This window comes from Vulpes lagopus, chromosome 6, assembly GCF_018345385.1.
Source record: "Vulpes lagopus strain Blue_001 chromosome 6, ASM1834538v1, whole genome shotgun sequence".
NCBI lineage: Eukaryota > Metazoa > Chordata > Mammalia > Carnivora > Canidae > Vulpes > Vulpes lagopus.
Window position 1 is genome coordinate 97,464,348 of NC_054829.1, and position 21,332 is coordinate 97,485,679.

The 21,332-nt window shown below is 35.5% G+C and overlaps 1 protein-coding gene across 7 annotated transcripts; it reads right to left on the reverse strand.

The window, feature by feature from the left end:
• Positions 1-2,299: 2,299 nt before the first annotated feature.
• Positions 2,300-19,249, reverse strand: TRMT10A (tRNA methyltransferase 10A). 7 transcript variants are annotated; one of them, XM_041759964.1, is made up of 9 exons: positions 18,721-18,831; positions 18,090-18,179; positions 13,220-13,452; positions 12,244-12,397; positions 11,437-11,508; positions 9,882-9,956; positions 7,483-7,632; positions 5,739-5,844; positions 2,300-4,303 (listed from the first exon to the last, which is right to left on the reverse strand). In XM_041759964.1, exons 1-9 carry the CDS (start codon positions 18,727-18,729, stop codon positions 4,035-4,037), a joined length of 1,158 nt encoding a protein of 385 aa, XP_041615898.1. In that variant the 5' UTR covers positions 18,730-18,831; the 3' UTR covers positions 2,300-4,034. The 7 variants fall into 7 exon arrangements, with proteins under 7 accessions (XP_041615898.1, XP_041615897.1, XP_041615901.1 ...); XM_041759963.1 differs by having other exon boundaries at positions 12,235-12,397; positions 18,721-18,829; XM_041759967.1 differs by having other exon boundaries at positions 12,235-12,397; positions 18,090-18,150; positions 18,721-18,823.
• Positions 19,250-21,332: the final 2,083 nt, after the last annotated feature.

The window sequence follows — 21,332 nt, forward strand, 5'->3', positions numbered from 1 at the left end:
TTGGGTGATTTTAGACATTTATAGGAGAGATTTGGTTTTGTGTTTTATATTAGCATTCTGTTTTCGCTGCCTTTTAAAATATTTCATTAAATGATCTGTGATATCCATATTTTGTTTAATGACTGTTCATTTTGTTAATCTACAAAGGTCACATTTAAAAAATCTTATCTAGTCTGGATTCCTCAGAAAGCAGAGTCTGAAACAAAGGCTTATATATTTTGGGGAAGGGGGCAGACATAGTCAAAAAAGAATGAGAAACAAGGGAAACAAGTCAAGAAGTGAAGAAATATCAATGAGAAAGTGTTGTGAAATTAGCTGCTGATTGGTTTCAAATAGATTGATTGCTCAACCCTAAGCGAGAGGATAAATGGGCTAACATTCCTATTTCACAAGTGAGACATGAAGACTGACAGAGGTTCATTAAGTTCCCCAAAGTCCTAACAGCAGGTGGCAGTGCCAATATGCAAGCCTTCCTACTAACTTTATTGTCTCTTCATTCTGACACTGCTTCTCTCCTTCACATTTTTGAGGTTCCTGCTCTATGTGTCTGGCTAGGAGCTAGAAAAACACATTAAACATCTCTATGCCAATTGAGATCAAAGTTTAATGAGCACCATAGGCCACTACTGTCATTAATTCTGATCTCTGCCAGTCTCTTTTCTCTTTTCTTTTTACTACTGTAGTCTGTACACGTTCTCGGTACTCTATGGACAATTCTTACCTTTTACCTATATCATCTGTGAGCCTCTCTATCTATAAAGTGAAATGACCTATCACTTTACTTTGTAATGACAATAATTGATGGCTTTCATAATTGTTCACTCACCTTGACATCCTTCAGAATAGCTTCCCTTTTTTCTTTTTTGCTTTTCCAATCTCAATTATTTTCAAATGCTCCAAGATGACAACACATTGATTTCTGGAGAATCAATCCAAAGAATGCTCCTTCCTTTATGAATGAGCTTGATTTGTTAGGACTATAGGTTTTTGAAGAAATGAACTGAGAAAATTTTATTTCAGGAGGCATATCGCCTTTTGATGCATTTATTTAAATACGAGCTGAATTCCCTACCTTTGTTATGTTCCAATACAGTTTTTTTTTTTAAAGATTTATTTATTCATGAGAGACACAGAGAGAAAAGGAGAGGCAGAGACACAGGCAGAGGGAGAAGCAGGCTCCATGCAGGGCGCCTGACGCGGAACTCTATTCCAGAACCCCAGGACCACACCCTGGGCTGAAGGCAGTACTAACCGCTGAGCCACCCAGGCTGCCCAATACAGTAGTTTTTAAAATAAGGCATCTCACTCAGTAAGCCAAAACAATGATGAGAGGAAATAATACATTAAAATATGAAAAAAGATTACTATTATTTATTATTATTTTTAAGGATTTTATTTATTCATGAGAGACAGAGAGAGAGGGAGAAGCAGAGACACAGGCAGAGGGAGAAGCAGGCTCCATGCAGGGAGCCCGACGTGGGACTTGATCCTGGGTCTCCAAGATTACTATTATTTAAAAAATATTTTTAAATACCTCAGCAATACTTACAATTGTGATTTTGCCCTTTCTGAGAGGGTTGTGAGGTTGTGTCTCCTTCTTGTCATCAACAGCCTAAGATACAGACTTGTATGGATGGAATTGTGCCTACTCAAAAGATATGTTCAAGTCCTAATCTCTTATACCTTTAGATGTGACCTTATTTAGAAATAGGATCTTTGCAAAGGTAATCAGGTTAAGATGAGGTCATGCTGGATTATGATGGACACTAATCCAAAGATCTGTATGCTTATAAGAGGGACACAAACACAGACAAGGAAGACTGAGGGCAGAAGCCACGTGATTACAAAGCAGATACTGGAGTGATGCAGCTGAATGCCAAGGAAGAGCAAGGATTGCTGGGAACCACCAAAAGCCTAGAGGCTACAAAGGATTCTTCCCTGTAGCCTTCAGAGTGAATATGATCCGCTTTGATTTTAAGCTTTTCACCTCCAGAACTATAAGAGATATAATGTCTATTGTTTTAAGCCACCTGGCTTGTGGTAATTAGTTATGACAGCCTTAGGAAACTAATACAGGGCTTTCAAAATTAGTGACAATTAAAACTACACAGTGCCTGTAATGACTTTTTCCCCACATTTCAAAATTAACTTGTGCCTCATTCCATATCAAATAATTTAAGTAAAAGGCATAATATAGTTGACCTCTGAAAAAGAAAGGTTTGAAATGCAGGGTCCACTTACATGGGAAATTTTTTCAACATAGTACAGTACTGTAAATCTATTTTCTCTTACAATTTTCTTAACATTTCCTCTAGTTTATTTTAAGAATATAGTATATAGTACATATAACATACAAATATGTGTTAATACACTGTTTATATGATCAGTAAGATTTCTGGTCAATAGTAGGCTATTAAGTTTGGGGACAAAGTTACACATGGATTTTCAACTATGTCGGGGGTTGGTACCCCTAACCCCCACACTTTTCAAGGGTCAACTGGATTTCATACTACTGAACCATATTTACTCAGGAAAACCTGAACCTTTGAAAAATACAACTTAATACATAAGCTTTGATCTTCTAGAATTATAGGGGCTTTTCTTTATTTATATACCATGCTCTAAAACCTTATTTTAAATGAATAGCTATAATAGATTACTAAGAATAAAGCAACCAAAAGTAAGAGACAGTGAACATCAATACTAAATCTAATGAACTTTCTACCAAATGTGTACATTATCTGAGATGCCAATGAGTGAAAAGAACAAAAACTTTATACAAACTCAGTGAAGGCTTCTGAAATCCTACTTTAGCTGTGACAAAGAACAGTCACTACTTTAAATGTAAACTGCTCTACATTTACCAGTAGAAAATGAAAACATCTCCTTTTAGCCCCATCTTCCTTTGCCAACGTCCTCATACAAATGTTTAGTTACGGATTTTCGCACTTTCTGAAAATCAAATTCTTAGGGTTGTTCGACACAACCATTTATGCAAATAACACATGTATTTGGCAACTCAGTCCTGTTATTGATAACTGAGAATCATACATGATTGTGGACAGATACAGATATATAGATATATATATACACACACACAATTATATATATTTTTTCATACATGCTTATTTACAGAAAGTTATATTAGCTTGCATATTATATGCTAGTAGACAGATGCACATATAATGAAGTTAACTTTATTCACTTTAAGAACAAATATTTTTTAATAAAACTACATATAGAAGAAAATGATAGCTAAGAGCTATTTCCTTTTAAATTTAAGACAAAATTGATTCTCAGCAGCCTTTTAAAATAATCTATCCTGAAAAATTAAATTCTGTAATTTAAATAATTTACCATCATTACTGAAATTAAAATACATTAAGGAGATTCTTTACTCTCCAGTGACTGCTTTAGAACCATGAAAGGCATCATAGAGGAGGAACAGAGATGGGCTCCATAGTCCAAAAGAAATAATTTGTTGAGTTTATCAATCTAATACTTCTTTCTAAAATTAACTATATTCCTTTGAAGTAACTGAGTTGAATTAAAAAAAAAAAAGCTGCAAATAGGAGGTAACCTCCCATACAGAACATTTTGGTAGACTTACAGGAGATTTATGAATATCTATCTCTACAACTAAGTAGGCAATAAATCAGAAAGATATTTGATATAAACATTAAAAAAAAAAAAAACCTGAAAGGTCAGAAGGCACATTCTAAAGAATCTAATCAAGTAAATAAAAGAGAATGAAAGTTTACCAATAAAGTAAAATTCTCAAGAAACCACTGAGACTTAGAAAACTACTTTAAAAATTAAACATTTAAACTTTATGCAAAAACAAAAATACTTCTTATAAGGGCTTTTTATCACTTAGCTGTAAAAAAAGTTTTAAAAATTCACTAACAGAAATAAGAGGAAATAAAATTTTCTTCCAATTAGAATATTCTATGAAGCACCTCATTTTCTCCTAAGTTTTCCTTAAACTAAAAAAAACAAAAACTAAAATACAAAACAAAAAACAACAGATGACATTAGTGTGGTATTGAGTTCACTGTAGTTTCACTGCTATTTTCTTTATCCTGCTTTTCTTCTTCGTGGGGTGACTCTAGTTCATTTCTGCTATTGTCCTCCTCACTGGAATCACTGTCCAACCCATCTTCAATCCTGGCAGATTTCAGATCATGTGAAGAACTTTCACAGGCTTTGTCTGTGGGTACAGCTCCTTTCCGTTGGGGTAAGATAGTAAAAAATGCTTCTTGCCAGTCTCTGGTTTCCAGATATTCCAGAATAATCTCAAACACTGCAACAAAGACAAACTCCATGCATTTCGTAGCCAAGGTTCATTACCATGCTGCATTCTGTATTTTAAAATACATTGCTTTTGCATTTAGAGCGTTAATATGTCCTAATAACTACTCTGTTCATGTCACTTCCTTCTCCTGTGCCATTGTCAGAGTCAATCTGCCCCAAGTCCCTCTAGGCCTGCTATCCCTTCTCCAGCTTTTCCTCAATTCAGTTCAAGAGCACTCAAAGATTTACCATTATCTTTTGTCAATTAGAATCAACAGGCAGGGAGGGATAACCTTTTTCATGTCCTTCCTATTCTTCTTTATCCCTTTCACTTCTTTATCCTTTACATGCTAACATAAACTAGAAACAAACAGGGATGCCTGGGTGGCTCAGTGGTTGAGCATCTGCCTTTGGCTCAGGGCATGATCCCAGGATCCTGGATCAAGTCCAGCACTGGGTTCCCTGAAGGGAGCCTGCTTCTCCTTCTGCCTATATCTCTACCTCTCTTTCTCTCTCGTGAATAAATAGACAAAATCTTAAAAAAAAAAAAAAAAAATAGAAACAAACCAAAAAAGTTAGCATTTATCTCTATTTTTTCTATCTTTCCTATAAAGAGTCACTCACTTTGGGGAGCACACCTTGCCTGCTTTTTTTTTTTTTTCTTACATTAGAGGTAAAGAATATAAATGCTGTCTTCAAGGTATTCTCAGTTTAATATATTGCTCAAGGGCCTAATTTGTATTACTTTATGGGAAAGTAATTTCTATTATCTATCAAAAGTCTTCGAAGAAGTTCATTCCTTGAATGAATAAGTTTATTTCTGTAATTCCCTAGAGCCTGCTGTAAAGTGGTTAGCACATAAAAAAAGCCCAATAAATAGTTGTATACTAACAAAAATCTCTACTAAAAAAAATCCTAAAAGGCAAAACTCCAGGCAAAGACTCAGGTCCAAGATATCTACTACAATGTTATCTAAAATAGCAAAAAAGGAAAAAATTCAATGACAGAAGAATGGTTACATTATTGTATATTCAGATGATGGGGTATTATGTAGCCATTAACAATGATTCAATGATAGAAAAATATAATTATAAATGGGGAGGAAACACCCACATTTATAACATTTTATGCAACAGAGTAAAAATCCAATTATATAACAAATAATATTATATAGGCATAAGAAAAGAACTGGAAGGAAACACGTCAAAAAGTTTCTACCAAGTATCTCTAAGTAGTAAAATTATAGCTTATTTTTCTTTATATTTTTCTATATTTCCAATATTTCTAAAATATGCATGTATTATTTCTATATTCAAACAAATGATAAATGATTACATTTTATAATTTTGTCTCCAGCAAGATGCATATTTTCTACTTGTCCAAAAGTAATGTTATTTTTCACATTGTTCACTCTGGTATATTTTCATAATCCCCTTATAGCTTACCATGATTAATTGCCAAAACTTTTCTACTATTCATCTTCACAAAATTTCCGAGGGGGAGCTGTGCATGATCAATTCCATGATCTGAAGCTTGTTTATATGTGAGTCCCTAAAACAAAGATACTATAACTTGGACTAGAACATTGGTTTATTTTAACTTAAAGTCTATAACAGAATAATTACTTTGTAGAAACGACTTAATTCAGAGACAAAGTGAAGTGTGTGTGTATTTACCTGCTAATTTGGAAGCGTTCTTTTGATAATAAGTATCATCAGAATGTTTAGGGCATTTGCTTTAACAAGTTTACAAAGGAGGAAACAAAAGACATGTTTCCTGCTCCATCACAAAGCTCCTCAGTGGAAGAACCATAGGAAAAATCCAACTCATGCCTTTTGACTCAGATAGCTTTTCACCATACTACACTGCCTTTCTCTTAGTTTAAAATACTCAAACTGAATTCCTAGAGAAGCAACATTACCCTTCCCATGAATGTAAAAGACATAAAGATAAAACTATGTTTAATCACATAACATTAAGAGGCACAAATGACAAAGACAAGTAAATGAAAACCTGAATTGAAAAAAAATGTTAAATTGCTGACAAATTTTATTTTTCCTTATCAATTAAAATATTGAATATAAATTTTCTCCTCAAAATTAAAATCCTTAAAGCCTATTCTAAACAGAACTAAAGTAGCCAAAAGACAAAGTACAGGAAAAAGAAGAGCTAGATTTCTTAACCAATAGTTTGCATATTTTAGGGACAAATAATAGACTGAAACAGGTGCTTTTGAAAACAAAATTAATGTAGTTCAGAAAAACATACATCAGAGAAAAAAATATGATTCCATGCAAATAACAAAACAGAATTGTTCCACTAAGAAAAAAAATTTAAAAAGCTACAGATCATTCTGATAAAAACTCCCTATGATGCTACAGAGCTGCACTGACCAGTTATGGCCACAGGTGTGACTACTTGAGTTTGAATTGCCCAGCAGCCACATGACTACTATAATGGACAAGATGAATATAATGAATATAAATTATTCCACTGTTACAGACAATCTAATTTAGAGTGATGTTATTTAAGAATAATGGATTACTTGATATTCTGCTGACAGTATTTCCTCAGACAATTGGTAAACATGTTTTTACTTGAATTGGGTTGAATTTAGCAGGCTCCAAAGTAGCTGCGAAGTACGAAATAACATTTTCTTTTAGAAAGTTTATTTCTGCAATTTTTCATTCAAATGAGGGTAAGGAGGTGGTGGGAAGAGACAAAAATACATAATATAAAAGAAAACACACTGCATGAAAATTGCATATTTAAAAACTTGTATAAATTTATCATTTTGGTATCAGTTTTGGTATAAATTTTACCAATGACCTAGAAATTGATTAGCAGCAGCATCTACCCTCAATATATCATTTAGGCATGTAGGCTCTGGAACAATCTGCTAGTTTCAAATATCTGCTTTCTCATCTACTATTTATTTTAGACTTAGTTTCTCTGTGCCTCCAGTTCATCTGTAAAACGTAGAAAATAACAGCACTGACCTCACTGTGTTATAGGGAGGACTAAGCAAATTAGTAATATATGTGAAATGCTTCCTTAGCCAGAAAGGTGACTGAAATACAGTAGGCACTCGATAAAGATCGACTATCGTTAATACTATTGTTACTGTCAAGAAAATTGGCAAATCCATTTTAAGAATGAGCAAAAGCAAAAATAAAAACTTAAGAGTACCTTGTGATGGTTGTGATCCACTAATCCTCCGATCACATAGGCCTTTGATTCATCTAATTCCTTCAGTACATTAGGTGAGTCTGATGTTAGATAAATCAGGTCTTCTTTCTTTATGAATTCACTATAGTGCTCTGGTTTGATGTGGATATCCTTAAAGACACAAGGAGAAAGATGTTATTAATAGGATTTTGTGAAAATTGGCTAAACATGATTATTTTCTTTTCCATAGACAAAGCCACCCAACAGCATATGAAAGGAAGTATGGGGGAATATTTTACAATGTATTATTGAGAACCTACTACTTCAACTCGTCATCAGCTCACACCCCAATTATTTAAGTGGCCTCCTACTGTTATTTCCGTCTCAAGGCTCAGATCCCTCCAATTTGCCTCTAGACACTGATGGCAGACTCACTTTCTAATAACCCTACTTTCAATGTTTTATCTTTACCTGTAGGATAAAACTTAAACCCCTTTCCTGAATATGGCACTAACCTAGCTTTCTAACTTTATCTTTGTTCCAACAAAAGATACATTTTTTGTCCACATATCTGCTCATACTATTCTCCGACCAAAGAATGCCTTTTTCCAATTACTTCCTCTCCATTTGCATGAATCATCAAAAGGAAAAGACTTATAGATTTAATAAATTCCATGCATCTGTTTCTACAAAGATACACATTTGAAATCTACTCCACCAAAATTATCAGGTCAGAGGTAAAAGACTGAATAACAGTTGGCAGTCAAAATTTTGCAAACTACATTGATAGAATAAAGGATGATGCATCGCCAGACTCAGATGGCATTTGCTAATAATTTGTAAAGAATAAAAAATGAAGGAGACACCTCACCTAAAATGCATAACTTACTAGGTAATAAATAGCCACTTTCCTGGAAAATGGTATTAATGGTATTAATTTGATCAATACTTAATCAGAGCCCTAACAGGGACCTGGGTAGAGACTAGTGAACTCATGATTCTCTGGAAAACTGGTGATATAAATAACAAATTCAACCAGACACAAAATAACTGAAAGTATGCCTATACTAACTAATTATATTAATTTCTTAGGAAAACAGGCATGAATATAAAACTTGGTAAATATATTGTACTTTAAAACTTAGAAAAGCTTTTGAAAATGTTTCACACTATAGGCTATTATTAAAAGAAAAGCAGGGGCGCTTGGGTGGCTCAGTCAGTTAGGCGTCTGACTCTTGATTTCAAATCAGTCATGATCTCAGGGTCATGAGATCAAGCCCCGCATCAGGCTCTATGCTGGGCATGGAGCCACTTAGGATCCTCTCTCTCCCTCTGCCTCTCTAAAACAAATAAAAACAAAACAAAAAAATAGATGCAGTTATTATGGGATTAGTGAATGTAAGAGGGTAAGTTTGTCACAGTAAGAATTGGCTTTGAGAAAGGAAAAAAAAAATAGGACTAACCCAGTACATCTCTGAATAGGGTAAGGTTCTTCAGGGATTAGTTCTAAAGCCAATCTATTAGTCATCTTTCCAAATGAGAATAGTTTAAGTCCAACAGAAAAAAAAATATGAGCCACATATGTAATTTTAAATCTTCCAGTAGACACATTAAAAAGTGAAAATAGGTGAAATTGATTTTAGTACATTGTACCCAACACAATATACCTTACTGGGGTTTATGTTATTATTACAACGTATAATTAATTTTTAAAAAACATTTCAAGCAGGCATTTTACATTTACATTCTCTCTCTTTGAAATCCAATGTGTATTTCACATTTATAGCAGATCTCAATTCAGACCAGTCACATTTCAAGAGTTCAATATTCACATGTGGATAGTGGACACCATATGGGATGGCACAGATTTAGAAAAAATAGAATTTCCAAATTTTAAAGTGATTTCATTCTTATAAATAATGTATCATCAGTTTGCTAGATAAAGATGATATACAGACCTTTAAAATTTTTCCTGTTTTAAAAAATTGTTTTAAAGTTGGTGGTAAAGAACAAACTAAGAGTTGCTGGAGAGGAGGTGGGTGGGGGATGGGCTAGATGGGTGATGGGCATTAAGAAGAGCACTTGTGATGAGCACTAGGTGCTATATTTAGTGATGAATCGATAAATTACTAAATTCTACACCTGAAACCAATTTTACCATGTTATCTAGAATTTAAATAAAAAATTTAAATAAAAAGATAAAGTTGGTGAAAAATAAGTGAGATTTAATGAGAGCAGCTATGAACAGGCATTTCACTTTATTTGGCTTCTTCTGCTAGTAACATTAGACTCAGGTACAGTGACATACAGGGCTTAAAGGCTGTTGACTCTTATATTTATTGGCAGTATGTAGAACTTAGGTAAAAAATTTAAGCATAAAAATACTTGGAATTATGTGAGAATTAATCTATTTTAATTACCTTCCAGTTGACCCATCCTTTGTCATTTTCATCCATGTTCTTTTTCAACTGGCCTCCATGACTTGTCAAGTAAAACTGATAAAGAGATTGGTGGACATGGAAAGAGAGAGCAAATGACTATTAAAATCCAACATTTTATTTCTCTTCTATACTCATCTGATCATCAATGAAACATAAAATATATTCATTCTAGAAAAAAAATTTGAGACATGCTTTACACATACAAAAATAAATGTGTGGTAGAAGTGACATGTTTGGTGTATCTCATAATACAATACCTCAAGTATTCCATCAACATTTTTTCCCCAGTTTACAAGCAACTACAATTTGACTTTCCCTTAATGATCACTCTTCTACAAACTCCCTACTTCCATGTCAAGTTTTCATTCAAATTTTTTTGCCATCACTGTTTTTTATAAGTCCAAAGTCCTTTTTTTTTTTTTTTTTTAAAGATTTTATTTATTTATTCATGAGAGAGAGAGAGAGAGGCAGAGACACAGGCAGAGGGAGAAGCAGGCTCCACGCAGGGAGCCTGACGCGGGACTCAATCCCGGGACTCCAGAATCATGCCCTGGGCCAAAGGCAGGCACTAAACCACTGAGCCACCCAGGGATCCCCATAGTCCAAAGTCTTCATAATTTTCCTTTCATTCTAAACCCTGACACCTATTTCAAGTCTAATTGAGGTTGAGAAGAATATAAAATGTAAAAATATAAAAATACTACCACTTGATATAATGAATATAAATATCTACCCAGAATATATTAAGAGTTTCTGGTTTTTATTTTATTTTATTTATTTATTTATTTTTTTTTTAAATTTTTTTTTTTTTAATTTTTTATTTATTTATAATAGTCACAGAGAGAGAGAGAGAGAGGCAGAGACATAGGCAGAGGGAGAAGCAGGCTCCACGCACCGGGAGCCCGATGTGGGATTCGATCCCGGGTCTCCAGGATCGCGCCCTGGGCCAAAGGCAAGCGCCAAACCACTGCGCCACCCAGGGATCCCGAGTTTCTGGTTTTTAACATCAGGGAGCCAGTGTTAATTTTTAGGTCACTTAGTATTCAAACAAATTCAATAAGAAAAAAGACCCTATCTACTCTTAACAGCAGCCAATCAGTCTAAGGAAGTACCTTTCAAAATGATCACAGACTCAAAATCCTTTAGGTAGAAGTAACTAACCAACAGGTACAATGGCATGCATCAAGCTGGGGGAAGTTCCCTCATTTCCTGGGAGGGAAGGAATTGACAGCTGAGAAACTGGTATAAAAATACATATATATATCCTTAAATGAAGATGTTCAACTACACAGGAATGAGGTCAGCGTGTAACAAAATACAATGAGTGTGCAGCATGTGACTAAGATTGACTTGGGAAAAAATGTTGAAAATATTTTCTTTTTGTAGCAAATTAAAATACTTTTCAATTAGGCATTTTGTTCTCTAAGGAAAAGCATCTGTAAAACTCTTGTATAGACAACTGGAATTATCTGTGCCTTTTCCCCAGGACGTTTTAAAAGGAAACTGGAAACTATTTTAAATTCCCCAAACATACCTGCACAGGATGCAGTGCCCGTCGATTTTCTGCATAACATCGCTGAATCTGCTTATGAAGTTTCTTAATGTCCTATAAAAGAGTGCAATTTTTAAAGCAGCATTTTGAAAATCATCTATGGCCATGCCATAGTCTTAGTAGAATAGAATAAGCAGAAGAGAGGGACTAGACAGGTACATTTTTTCCCCCCTCTGGCAATAATAGGTTCTTTCTGATATTTTCCATTCAATTTCTGTAAGTACTAACAATAATTACCTTAAGTAAAGTCAATACTCTATAACTGATCAATAATTTCAATTTTGTATCCACTGAAAAGGCTAATTCATGAAAATAATACTCTCTTAAGAGAAAACAAAAGAAGAAAAACTCTTAGAGCCATACTATTGCTATTTTCATAATTTACTAATGGTTTGTAAAGTAAGTGAAGCATATGCCCTTCACTAAAATTCTTCAGACAACCAGTTTTCTCAAACTACTAAAATAAGAAATAATTCTATTAAACTAATTACATTTCTTACTTTCTTCTTCTGGTTAGGACAAATAGCAAAAATACTCCTGGATCTTTATGATTAAAATGCTGTTACTGAATCATATAATCTAATTATGGTATCTGTCTCTCTCTTCCATACATAAAAATAGAGCGATTTATTAGCTAGTTTAACTTAGGGAGCATGATCTTGAAAAATTTTAAGATGCATTTTAGTATATAAATTTACACCAAAGTGATATTACCTCTTAAAGCAAGAATTAGTCACCCTACTCTGCCTACAGGATTTTCCTGACAATGATTCATGATACCTTTAATACCATTAGGCTGTCAAAACTGCAGTCAATGATAAGGCGGAGTGTGCTGTGAACAACATCTCTTCGGATACGTTTTCTGTCATTTCCATCTAAGTTTGATTCCAGTTGACACTGTCGCTCTAATTGTTTTCTTTTGCGTTTTTCCTTTCGCTTTTGTCTAAAATCAGGAATTGAAACTTTTTGTTGTTATTTACATATTCAGATATTTACAAGACTCTTCTAAATAGACAAAAAAATAATTTTTTAAAAAAAATTAGCAGGCTGAACCACATCAAACTACCACTTCTGTGGGTCAGATATCAGTAATTTTATATGGTCCATCTAAAAGCTTTAGGTAGAAAGAAAATGATTTTGCAAAAACATAGTATTTTCTACACAAACCCTTATGACTATTAATTTCATTTATTATTGCTATTACCCCATACTAAGACTTTATGAAATACTGAATTTTAGACTTCAAGAATTTTTATTTTTATCATTCATCTCCTACATGATTTTCAAATGACATTAGAATATAAAAAAAGCAAAGTAAAAGTGTTTTTTAAAAAAACATACATTTTCTATAATCTACATCAACTATAGTTTATTTCTCCTCAATATGTTGGCATTATACAATAATAGCTTCAGTTTAACTACTCTCACCAAAACAATGGTTTTTCTAGCAAAATCAATGTTAGGCTCGAATTTGATCTGAGGTGGTTATTTCTGTTCTATATATCTAGGACATGGATGCTAACTATATCCCTTATCTAAGTCAGTTATTTCAGAAACTGTGCTGCTACTCACAATAGGTTCTGGGTGAGAAAAAGTGTAGTGTAAATCCACCTAGACTGAATAAATACAGTTTTAACATCCAATTGAGAGTGCTAGCTTAACAACATACATACCCCAAATTTTAATTAACACAATTACTTCTGATGTGGCTATACAAAGTTCAACACTCCTGAATGGGGTAGCATATATGTGTTTTGAAACATACTTGCGGAGTTCTCGTTGTTCTTCCCACTGTTTCTGTTTAATTAGCTTCTTCATCTGTCGTTTAGATATTGGTTCAAACTGTTCACCTAATCTTGGCTTCTGGCTCTTTTCTTTATCTTCACCTAATCTTGGCTTCTGGCTCTTTTCTTGATCTTCACTTAAACTTTGCTTTCTTTCAACATTAGAAGACTCAATAAATGCTGGCAACATTTCAGAGGACATTATTTGATGCCTCTGAAAAAATTGAAAAGCAACTTTTAACATGAACAGGTAAGTTACACACACACACACACACACACACACACACGCATGCAAAAAGTAAAAAAAAAAAAAGACCAATAGATGTGATTAAGATTAAAATTAAATCCTATCAATAACAAATAAAAATATAAATTTAGATAATTTAATGTCATTTACTGGAAAAAAAATCATTTGACTAAATAGGGTGTTTTTGCATATACTATTAGCTAGCAGTCACGGCACAATTTTTCCAGGTTACACAGAGCTTTAAAATGTCATGATACCCTTTGACCCAATAACTTATTTCCTCACAATAAATCCCTGTAAATGAATCAGAAATATATACAAAATTAATGCAAAAAGATATATGTACTGCAGTATAATTTTTAACAATGAAAAACTAGACTACTTGAATGTCAGCAGAAGGTAGGTGTAAATAAATTACACTTCATCTGTAACATGGGTGGGGAATACTAAGCATCCAGTAAAAATCATATTTCCTAAAATTATTTAGTGATAAGGGAAATGGTTATGCTAACTAAAAATAAAAACAGAAAACAATATATATTATCTCCAACTTTGTTATAAAAAGAATATGTACACATAAGCATATGTAATTCTTACTCATGACTCTTCTTGCACTTTCTGTATTTTATATAATGAAAATATATTGTTTTGTAAAAGAAAAAATACTTTTTTTTTTTTTTTTTAAGAAAAAATACTTTTAAAAAAGTGATAGGAAGCATTTTTTTTTTTGGAAGCATCTTTTTTTTTAAGCTGTCATTAATGCTACAGTACAAGAGAAATGTTACTTTTATTATCTGAGTGTATACTCAGAAATGATTTTTGACAAAAGATATGCTATAGATTTATAGATTTTGGACAATGAAAAAAACAAATTTGGTTTCCTCTCAGTATATTTCACTGTAATATGTAATTATAAATATCCACATTATGATGGCTATAAAATAAAATACATAAGCTGATCCTAAAATTAGTCATGAAATGTGTAGGACCATCTCAAACATATTTAATTGGATTAACTACCCACAACTTTATTGTCTAGAACTAAACTTACCTTTGGATTAGGAAAGGGCTAAAAATACTGATTTCTTTTGTCTTGAACAGATTAATAACACTACAACTTAAAAATTTACTAATTTATCCCTAGCAAAGTCTAAGCATGAAGCTTGCAAATGTTCTACTGGCTTTAAAGAAAATTCTGTGCTTCTCCCTTCTTAAAGAGATAGCTAACAAGTCTGTGCAGAGAAGCTAACATCTAGGAGAAAAAAATCTCAACAATTCAGATAATGGAAAGGACAAAACCTTGCAGAACATAATTTAAGCAGTAGTTTTATTATATGATTCTTGCTTTCTTTAAAAGTGTAATGTAACAGGCAGGGTACAGAGGGATAACTAAGCAAACACAAAGTTTACCAAATTTAACTGAAAGATGAATCTTACGATGTGTGTTTTGGTAGCTACAAAAAAGTCCTGGCATTTTGCTAGGTCACATATTACTGAGGGGGAAAGAACCATCTAGCAATCTAAGAGTTCACAAGTTTTCCTTATACCATTAACCAAACAGTATTCTTAGTTTGGGGAAAATATCTCCTAGAAATGACAATTTGATTTTACACTGGAAACTGCCTATGGGCACAGATGATGTCTGCTTTTGCCTAACATTATATTGCCACATTACATTACTAACATAGTACCTGGCGCTTAGTAGATGCTTATTATATATTTGTGGAATAAATGAGTGATTACAACAGATTTTAGAAAGTAATGAAAGTGGTTATAGCAAACATTTATTAATTCTTACTGGGCTAAAAAGTATTATCTAATTTAATCCTTAAAATAATCCTATGAGGTAGACAGCATCATGTCTACTTTACAAAGAAAGAAGGCACTGTGAGATAAAATAACTTGCCCCAAATTACAAAAGTACTAATTAATCCCTAAAAACAGGCACCTAGAACAAATCTTGGACAAAGGAGGTCCTCAGAATACTTGCTGAGTGAAAAGACAAATGAAGTGATGGAGCTAAGATTCAAAACCAGATTCAACTCTACTCTCCCCTAGACATCCAAAATCTTATTTAGAATATGAGGGTTTCCAAAGAATGTAAAAGAGCTGTGTTGCTTTACCCCTGATGTTGGAGGATTCAGAGAACACTGTCACTCAAAGAGAAGAAAAAATAGCTCCGGTTCTATTCCTATGCTACTGAATACAAAAATGGGACAGACTTCCTAGAGATAGTTGCCAAAAGTTCATGTTTTGAGGCATCCTCTCAATTGTGAAATACATGACAACAGTAGATAAAATACAAAAGGAAACAAAAAAGGTATAGCCTCTCTCAAAACCAAAAACAAGAACTAAAATAGGTACTATTCCTGTTGAGTCGGCCATGTGAAGGCAGCGGGGGGGGGGGGGGGGGGGGTGTTTCCTCCTAGCTTTAAAGAGGATGGAAGAGGGCAGCAGCCCAGGTGGCTCAGTGGTTTAATGCCGCCTTCAGCCCGGGGCCTGATCCTGGAGACCCAGGATCCAGTCCCATGTTGGGCTCCCTTCATGGAGCCTGCTTCACCCTCTGCCTGTGTCTCTGCCTCTCTCATGAATAAATAAATAAAAGCTTAAAAAAAAAAAAGAGGATGGAAGATAGCAGACAGGTTTAAAAAATACATTTCTTTAAAGATTTATTTGAGAAAGAGAGAGGGAGAGAGAGAAGCTACATGGGGGACAGGGTGGGGGTGGGGGGCAGGGCAGGACAAGGGACAGAGGGAAAGGGAGAGAAATAAGTTCCTGGCTAAGCGTGGAGCCTTATGCACAGCTCAATCTCACAACCTTGAGATCATGACCTGAGCCAAAATCAAGCGTCGGATGCTGAACAGACTGAGCACCCACCATTCCAGGTGCCCTCAGCAGAGGGTTTAAGGTGAACCCTTAAACTAATGTTGGGGGGGGGGAGGCTCCCCTTTCCATGAAGAAAGTCTGAAAACAGGTGAAATTGAGACTAATGGCTTATACCACACTGGTCACCTGGGGAACCTAAAGGAAGCGGACACAGCTTCTCAGTTACAACAAGGGCCAAACCAGGAGATGACATATTAACTTAGAACACTACAGGATTAGAATTCTGAATCATCTATGTAAGCTGTGTTGTGGAATGAAGCACGTAACAGGGCCATGGGTAGGAGCATCTACAAAATCAGCAGCAGATAGAGAGAGGGTTTGGAGAGAGGAAGTGATAATTCCGTCAGAGGACCATGAAAAGTTACAAAAAAGACAGAAATGAGAAAAACCCAACAAAATCAACAATTAGGAGATAAGTTCACTCTACACAAACTGAAAACAATAGGGACACTTGGATGGCTCAGCGGTATTGCGCCTGCCTTCAGCCCAGGGTGTGATCCTGGAGTCCCGGGATCGAGTCCCACATTGGGCTCCCTGCATGGAGCCTGCTTCTCCCTCTGCCTCTGTCTCTGCCTCTCTCTCTGTCTCTCCCGAATAAAATCTTAAAAAAAAAAAAAAATCACTTTTATTTTACTTCCTTTACATACATAGAACATTAAATAGAAGTCAGCAATGCATATATGCAAAACAGTACATGGGAGAGAAAACAAGTTAAGCCTATTTACCACGCTAAGTGTGTAAACTTAAAAGCACAATTAAAATTCACAGGAAACAAAAAAACGCTGTCTTCATAAAACAACGCCTAATATTCCAAAAGGGAACACTTCCGTTCATCAGTGGCATCGTATTTTGCTAGTTCTTTATTCTTAAAAAACTTCCAGTGTTGATTGGCTCTATAATCACAAAATTATAAAAAAAAAAAAAAAAAAAAGCAATATAGAAATATTTTACAACTCGTGTACACCAGGGGGAGCTTTGGCCTTTCCTATCTAAAAAGTCTAAGTCAAATTTAACTTGGCTTAGCACTGCATACTAATGTTTTTAAACAGCCTATCAAATACAAGGAAAGGTCATGAGCTAGCTGACATTTTCATTATTTTAAAAGCTATTTCCAATTAAGAAAATGCCCTGCAGCAAGTGAATTTTTTAAGCTCTGATAAGCTAGATACTAGCCTGAGAGCCAATATATTACTGCTTACATCACACTTTACATACAAAAGATATGTACCAACTCCCACTTGCTATACCATTCAACAAGCATTTCACTAGCTTGTTCAGATTACCTGAAGCAAAATGTGGCATTCTCTTTCACTAGGTATACTTTGCTTTTTAAAGTTTTTGCCACGGTGTAAACTCCGCAACGGTTTTGTGTTCCTCCCTCACATGCAGTGACACGGTCCATTTTCACTTACTCAACCGTGTTCAGCAAACACTTAAGAACAATATTTTGTAGCAATTATAGAAATATTTGTTATGAAATTTAACACAGAATTTTTTGCAAGGTTGGTCAATTTCGTCACAGAAACAGGCTATCAGGTGGTCTGATAAAACCAATAAAGGCGACTAAGGTCATTTGGTGTGAGACAAGTTTTAAAAAAAAAAAAAAAAAAGAGGCATCTCAATCTCCCCTGTATTTGCAGTTCTCAGCACAGCTTCCAGCAGGGAACACACACATACATCAGTGAATAGCCAAAACAAAACAAAACAAAAAACTCAACTTTTATGATTTGGGTTGGGCTAAATAAACAGTCTTCATAATTTATGACAGAGCCTCCCTTCCTGAAAGATGCAAACGAATGCTGGAATAACTGCAAAATGGAATTAAGTGACCTGACTTAATTAAGGGAAAGAAAGAAAACAAAAACAAAACCAAAAACCAAAAACCTAAAACCTTTTTAAAAGGCGCCGGCCCAGTCCTGCAGTATCGGAAGCGCCTGATTCAGCCGTCAGGCCCCGTGGGAGGACTGGGCTGGGCTGGGGAGATGGGGAAGAATGAAAAACAACCAAAACAAAAAGGGAGAAAGTCGTCTGTTGCTATCCTCTGTAGAGCTCTAGAAAAACTGCCGAATTTTAACACTTTAAACATTTCACTGAAACCAACGCCTCAGTCCTCCTCAGAAACTATCCTCGGCTCACCAGCACGGGGCCTACAGCACCTGCAGCACCTTTCGGCTGGCCTCTGCGTGCACAGCGCCCAGCCAGCCCCTCGTCGGAGAAAGGAGAGGAGGCCGATGGGAAAACCTAAGGCGGCTGCTCACGGTCTCTCGCCACCAAGTGGCAGAACCACAGCTCGTTTTCCAGCCTCTCAGAGTCTAGATTTCCCTCTCCCTTCATTATTTGGAAACTCACACTCTTCATACACTAGGGACCGGATCCCGACCCCCAAACAAACGTCGACCGGAGGCGCCCCCACAGCGGGTGGTTGGGCCTCGCCTCACTCTCCCCTCCAGGCACCCGCCTACGGACGCACTGGAGGAGGGATTAAACCGCAGCCAGCCAATCAGGGAGCTGCTTGGCGCCGGGGACGCGCTCCATCTGACATCACTTCCTTTGCGAACTGGGTCGCGCCGCTTCCACAGCCCCACTCCCCTGTCCCCCGGAAGCCGTGTTGCTAGTCGAGGCTGGCACTTGCAAGAGCCTCTTTGGCGGCCAGAGAAGACCAGAGAGTAGGCAAACGCCAGCGGCAGTGCCAGGTGACTTACCGAGCTGAGGAGTTGTCAGGGAACCGAGAGCACCAACACAGAGCCTTCTCCTAGTGGTCTTGCTACAGCTCACGAATCTTCCCTAGGAAACTTCAACTCCCAGAGGCAGGGACGGTAGCTACGCGTAGGAGACGCCGACGCTTACGCCGTTACGTCATCGAACTGCGCCACGTTTGGACCCGCAGTGGAAGAAAGGGGAGGGAGTTCATGTTGGGCGGAGTTGGAGTTTTCGGAGTGGGGGTGAGGGGCAGTTGCAGTGATGTCTGTTTTTCCACCTCCAAGCAAGGGTGTACTTGCAGGCATGCGTTCATTTATATCTTCCTTTGGGGATGAGGGCGGTGTTAAGACATACTTACTCGAGTCAACGGTGGAGGGCTCTTTAATTCTCTACCGAAGATGAAGGGAAAGCATAGCTATGCCTAAACTATAATGTGTGCAGAAGAAAGTTCTCGGTATCACACGGTTTCACGCGACTCAAATGAAAAATCGAATTTTAAGAAGGAGTCAAACTCCCAATAAGATGCACTTAAATCTAGACTGCTTAAACGTTTTTATTTAAATTATAGTCCTAAATCTTATTAGCCATTCATTCCTTGAACTATTTTTCCTGTGCTATTTTGCAAAACATCATGTGACATTTCATTGTTCATAATACATGACCTTATATGATCTTTTCGCTATATATAGACCAAGTCAACTGAGGGACAACTGAAACATAATCTAGTAGACTGTCGTTTTCTATTTAGCTTTTGTTTTGGCCCACTTCTAATAGGTAATTACTACAGAATTTGAAGATAAGAATGAGATTTGAGTGGATGAATTAGAAGACTGCCACATTGGTACGGGAAGAATTGCGAAGTAAATTACTCTTGATATTTGAAAACCTATTTGAGCCTGTTTAAAGGTTTTAATAAACAGAAAATTAAATGCAGGATTTGAGTTCTCTAGTCAGAAAACTGAAATCATTTTTGCTTTAAACCCTCAATTTTTACTTGAAAAGCTGTGTCAGCTATAACATTGTTGTGGGTCACTCCCTATTTCTTCCTCGTCTTAAATCTAAAAGATCTCCTGACTAAACATTGACAACAAAGTCTGGATCCATTTCTGATGTTAGTAGGGCATCTTTTTTTCAGCTGCCTCTATATCAGGCTAAAGAGTAGCTGAGGGAGGATTAGTAATTGGATATGTAGCCCTTCACATGTAGGTCATTAAACTCAAGCTGGCATAGTGACATGCCATATTTTTCAGCAGCTGTTCAGTGCCTCTCAGGATTCTGATTATGAGTAATTACATATTTTTCAGTGTTAATATTTGGCATCCTTATATATTTAAAGCAGAATTTTTGAAGTTACCTTAAAAATTCATATTGTCATCGTGGAGCCAATAAGTTTTCTTTTGATACAGCCACTTTAACTTTACAGTCTAACTTTTACAGGTACAAATATTTAAGTGGTTCTACTATCAGTACAAAGCAAGCACCAAGAAAAGTGCCAGCAAGAAGAGGGGGGAGATTTAATCAGAAATTGAAGTATAATATAGACTGTACTTGGAAGTAAACTCATGATAGGAACTAATCTTATTTTCATTGAATTGTATAACTTCATGTATTTGTTCATGAGACACATTCATTGAGTTCATGTTTTTGTCTTAGTACTGTTGATGCAAAGATAACTAAATCATAATCTCTGTCCTTGTAAGAATCCATCAACTGGTGAGAGAGCCAGCTGTAAATAAATACCCTTACAATGTACAGTGTGCTTGAGATGCCTATACATGGAAAGGAGAAACTAACTGCTCTTGGAGACAGGAGATTTAGTTTTAGAAATTAATTTTGCTTCATCTTGGAAAGCAAGTGGTTTTTGAGATATCAAGAAGAGAAAGGTATTCAAAATATTGAGAGCTGTAAAAGCAAAGACATGTCATAATTTGACACATGATTGAAAAGCTGTGGGTAGGATGAGAAAAAAAGGAAGAAAGAAGAACCCTAAGGGTATTTAAAAATTTGGACAACTGTAGGAATGTAATTATGTTAAACTGGGTCATTTAGAGAATAGTGGAAGAAAATTAGGTTTATTAAAAAATAATAATTTGATACTGAATACATGGGTCCTAGGGAGTATGCAGGATATTTAAGTAGAAATAGAGATTTAGAAATCATCAGCACATATATGGTGGTTTAAGCCAAAATAAGAGTTTGAAATAAAAGAGATACTAGTTCTAGGGTTGCAAACCTATAAGCCTATGAGGACTAGAAGGTAA

What these genes read in the sequence shown, in the direction of transcription:
- TRMT10A (XM_041759963.1), bottom strand. An exon ending in ACAGCCTAATGGTATTAAAG is followed by an intron (nt 11,509 to 12,234) that starts GTATCATGAATC and finishes ACTCTTTTATAG; the next exon opens with GACATTAAGAAACTTCATAA. An exon ending in AAGGATGGGTCAACTGGAAG is followed by an intron (nt 7,633 to 9,881) that starts GTAATTAAAATA and finishes TGTGTCTTTAAG; the next exon opens with GATATCCACATCAAACCAGA.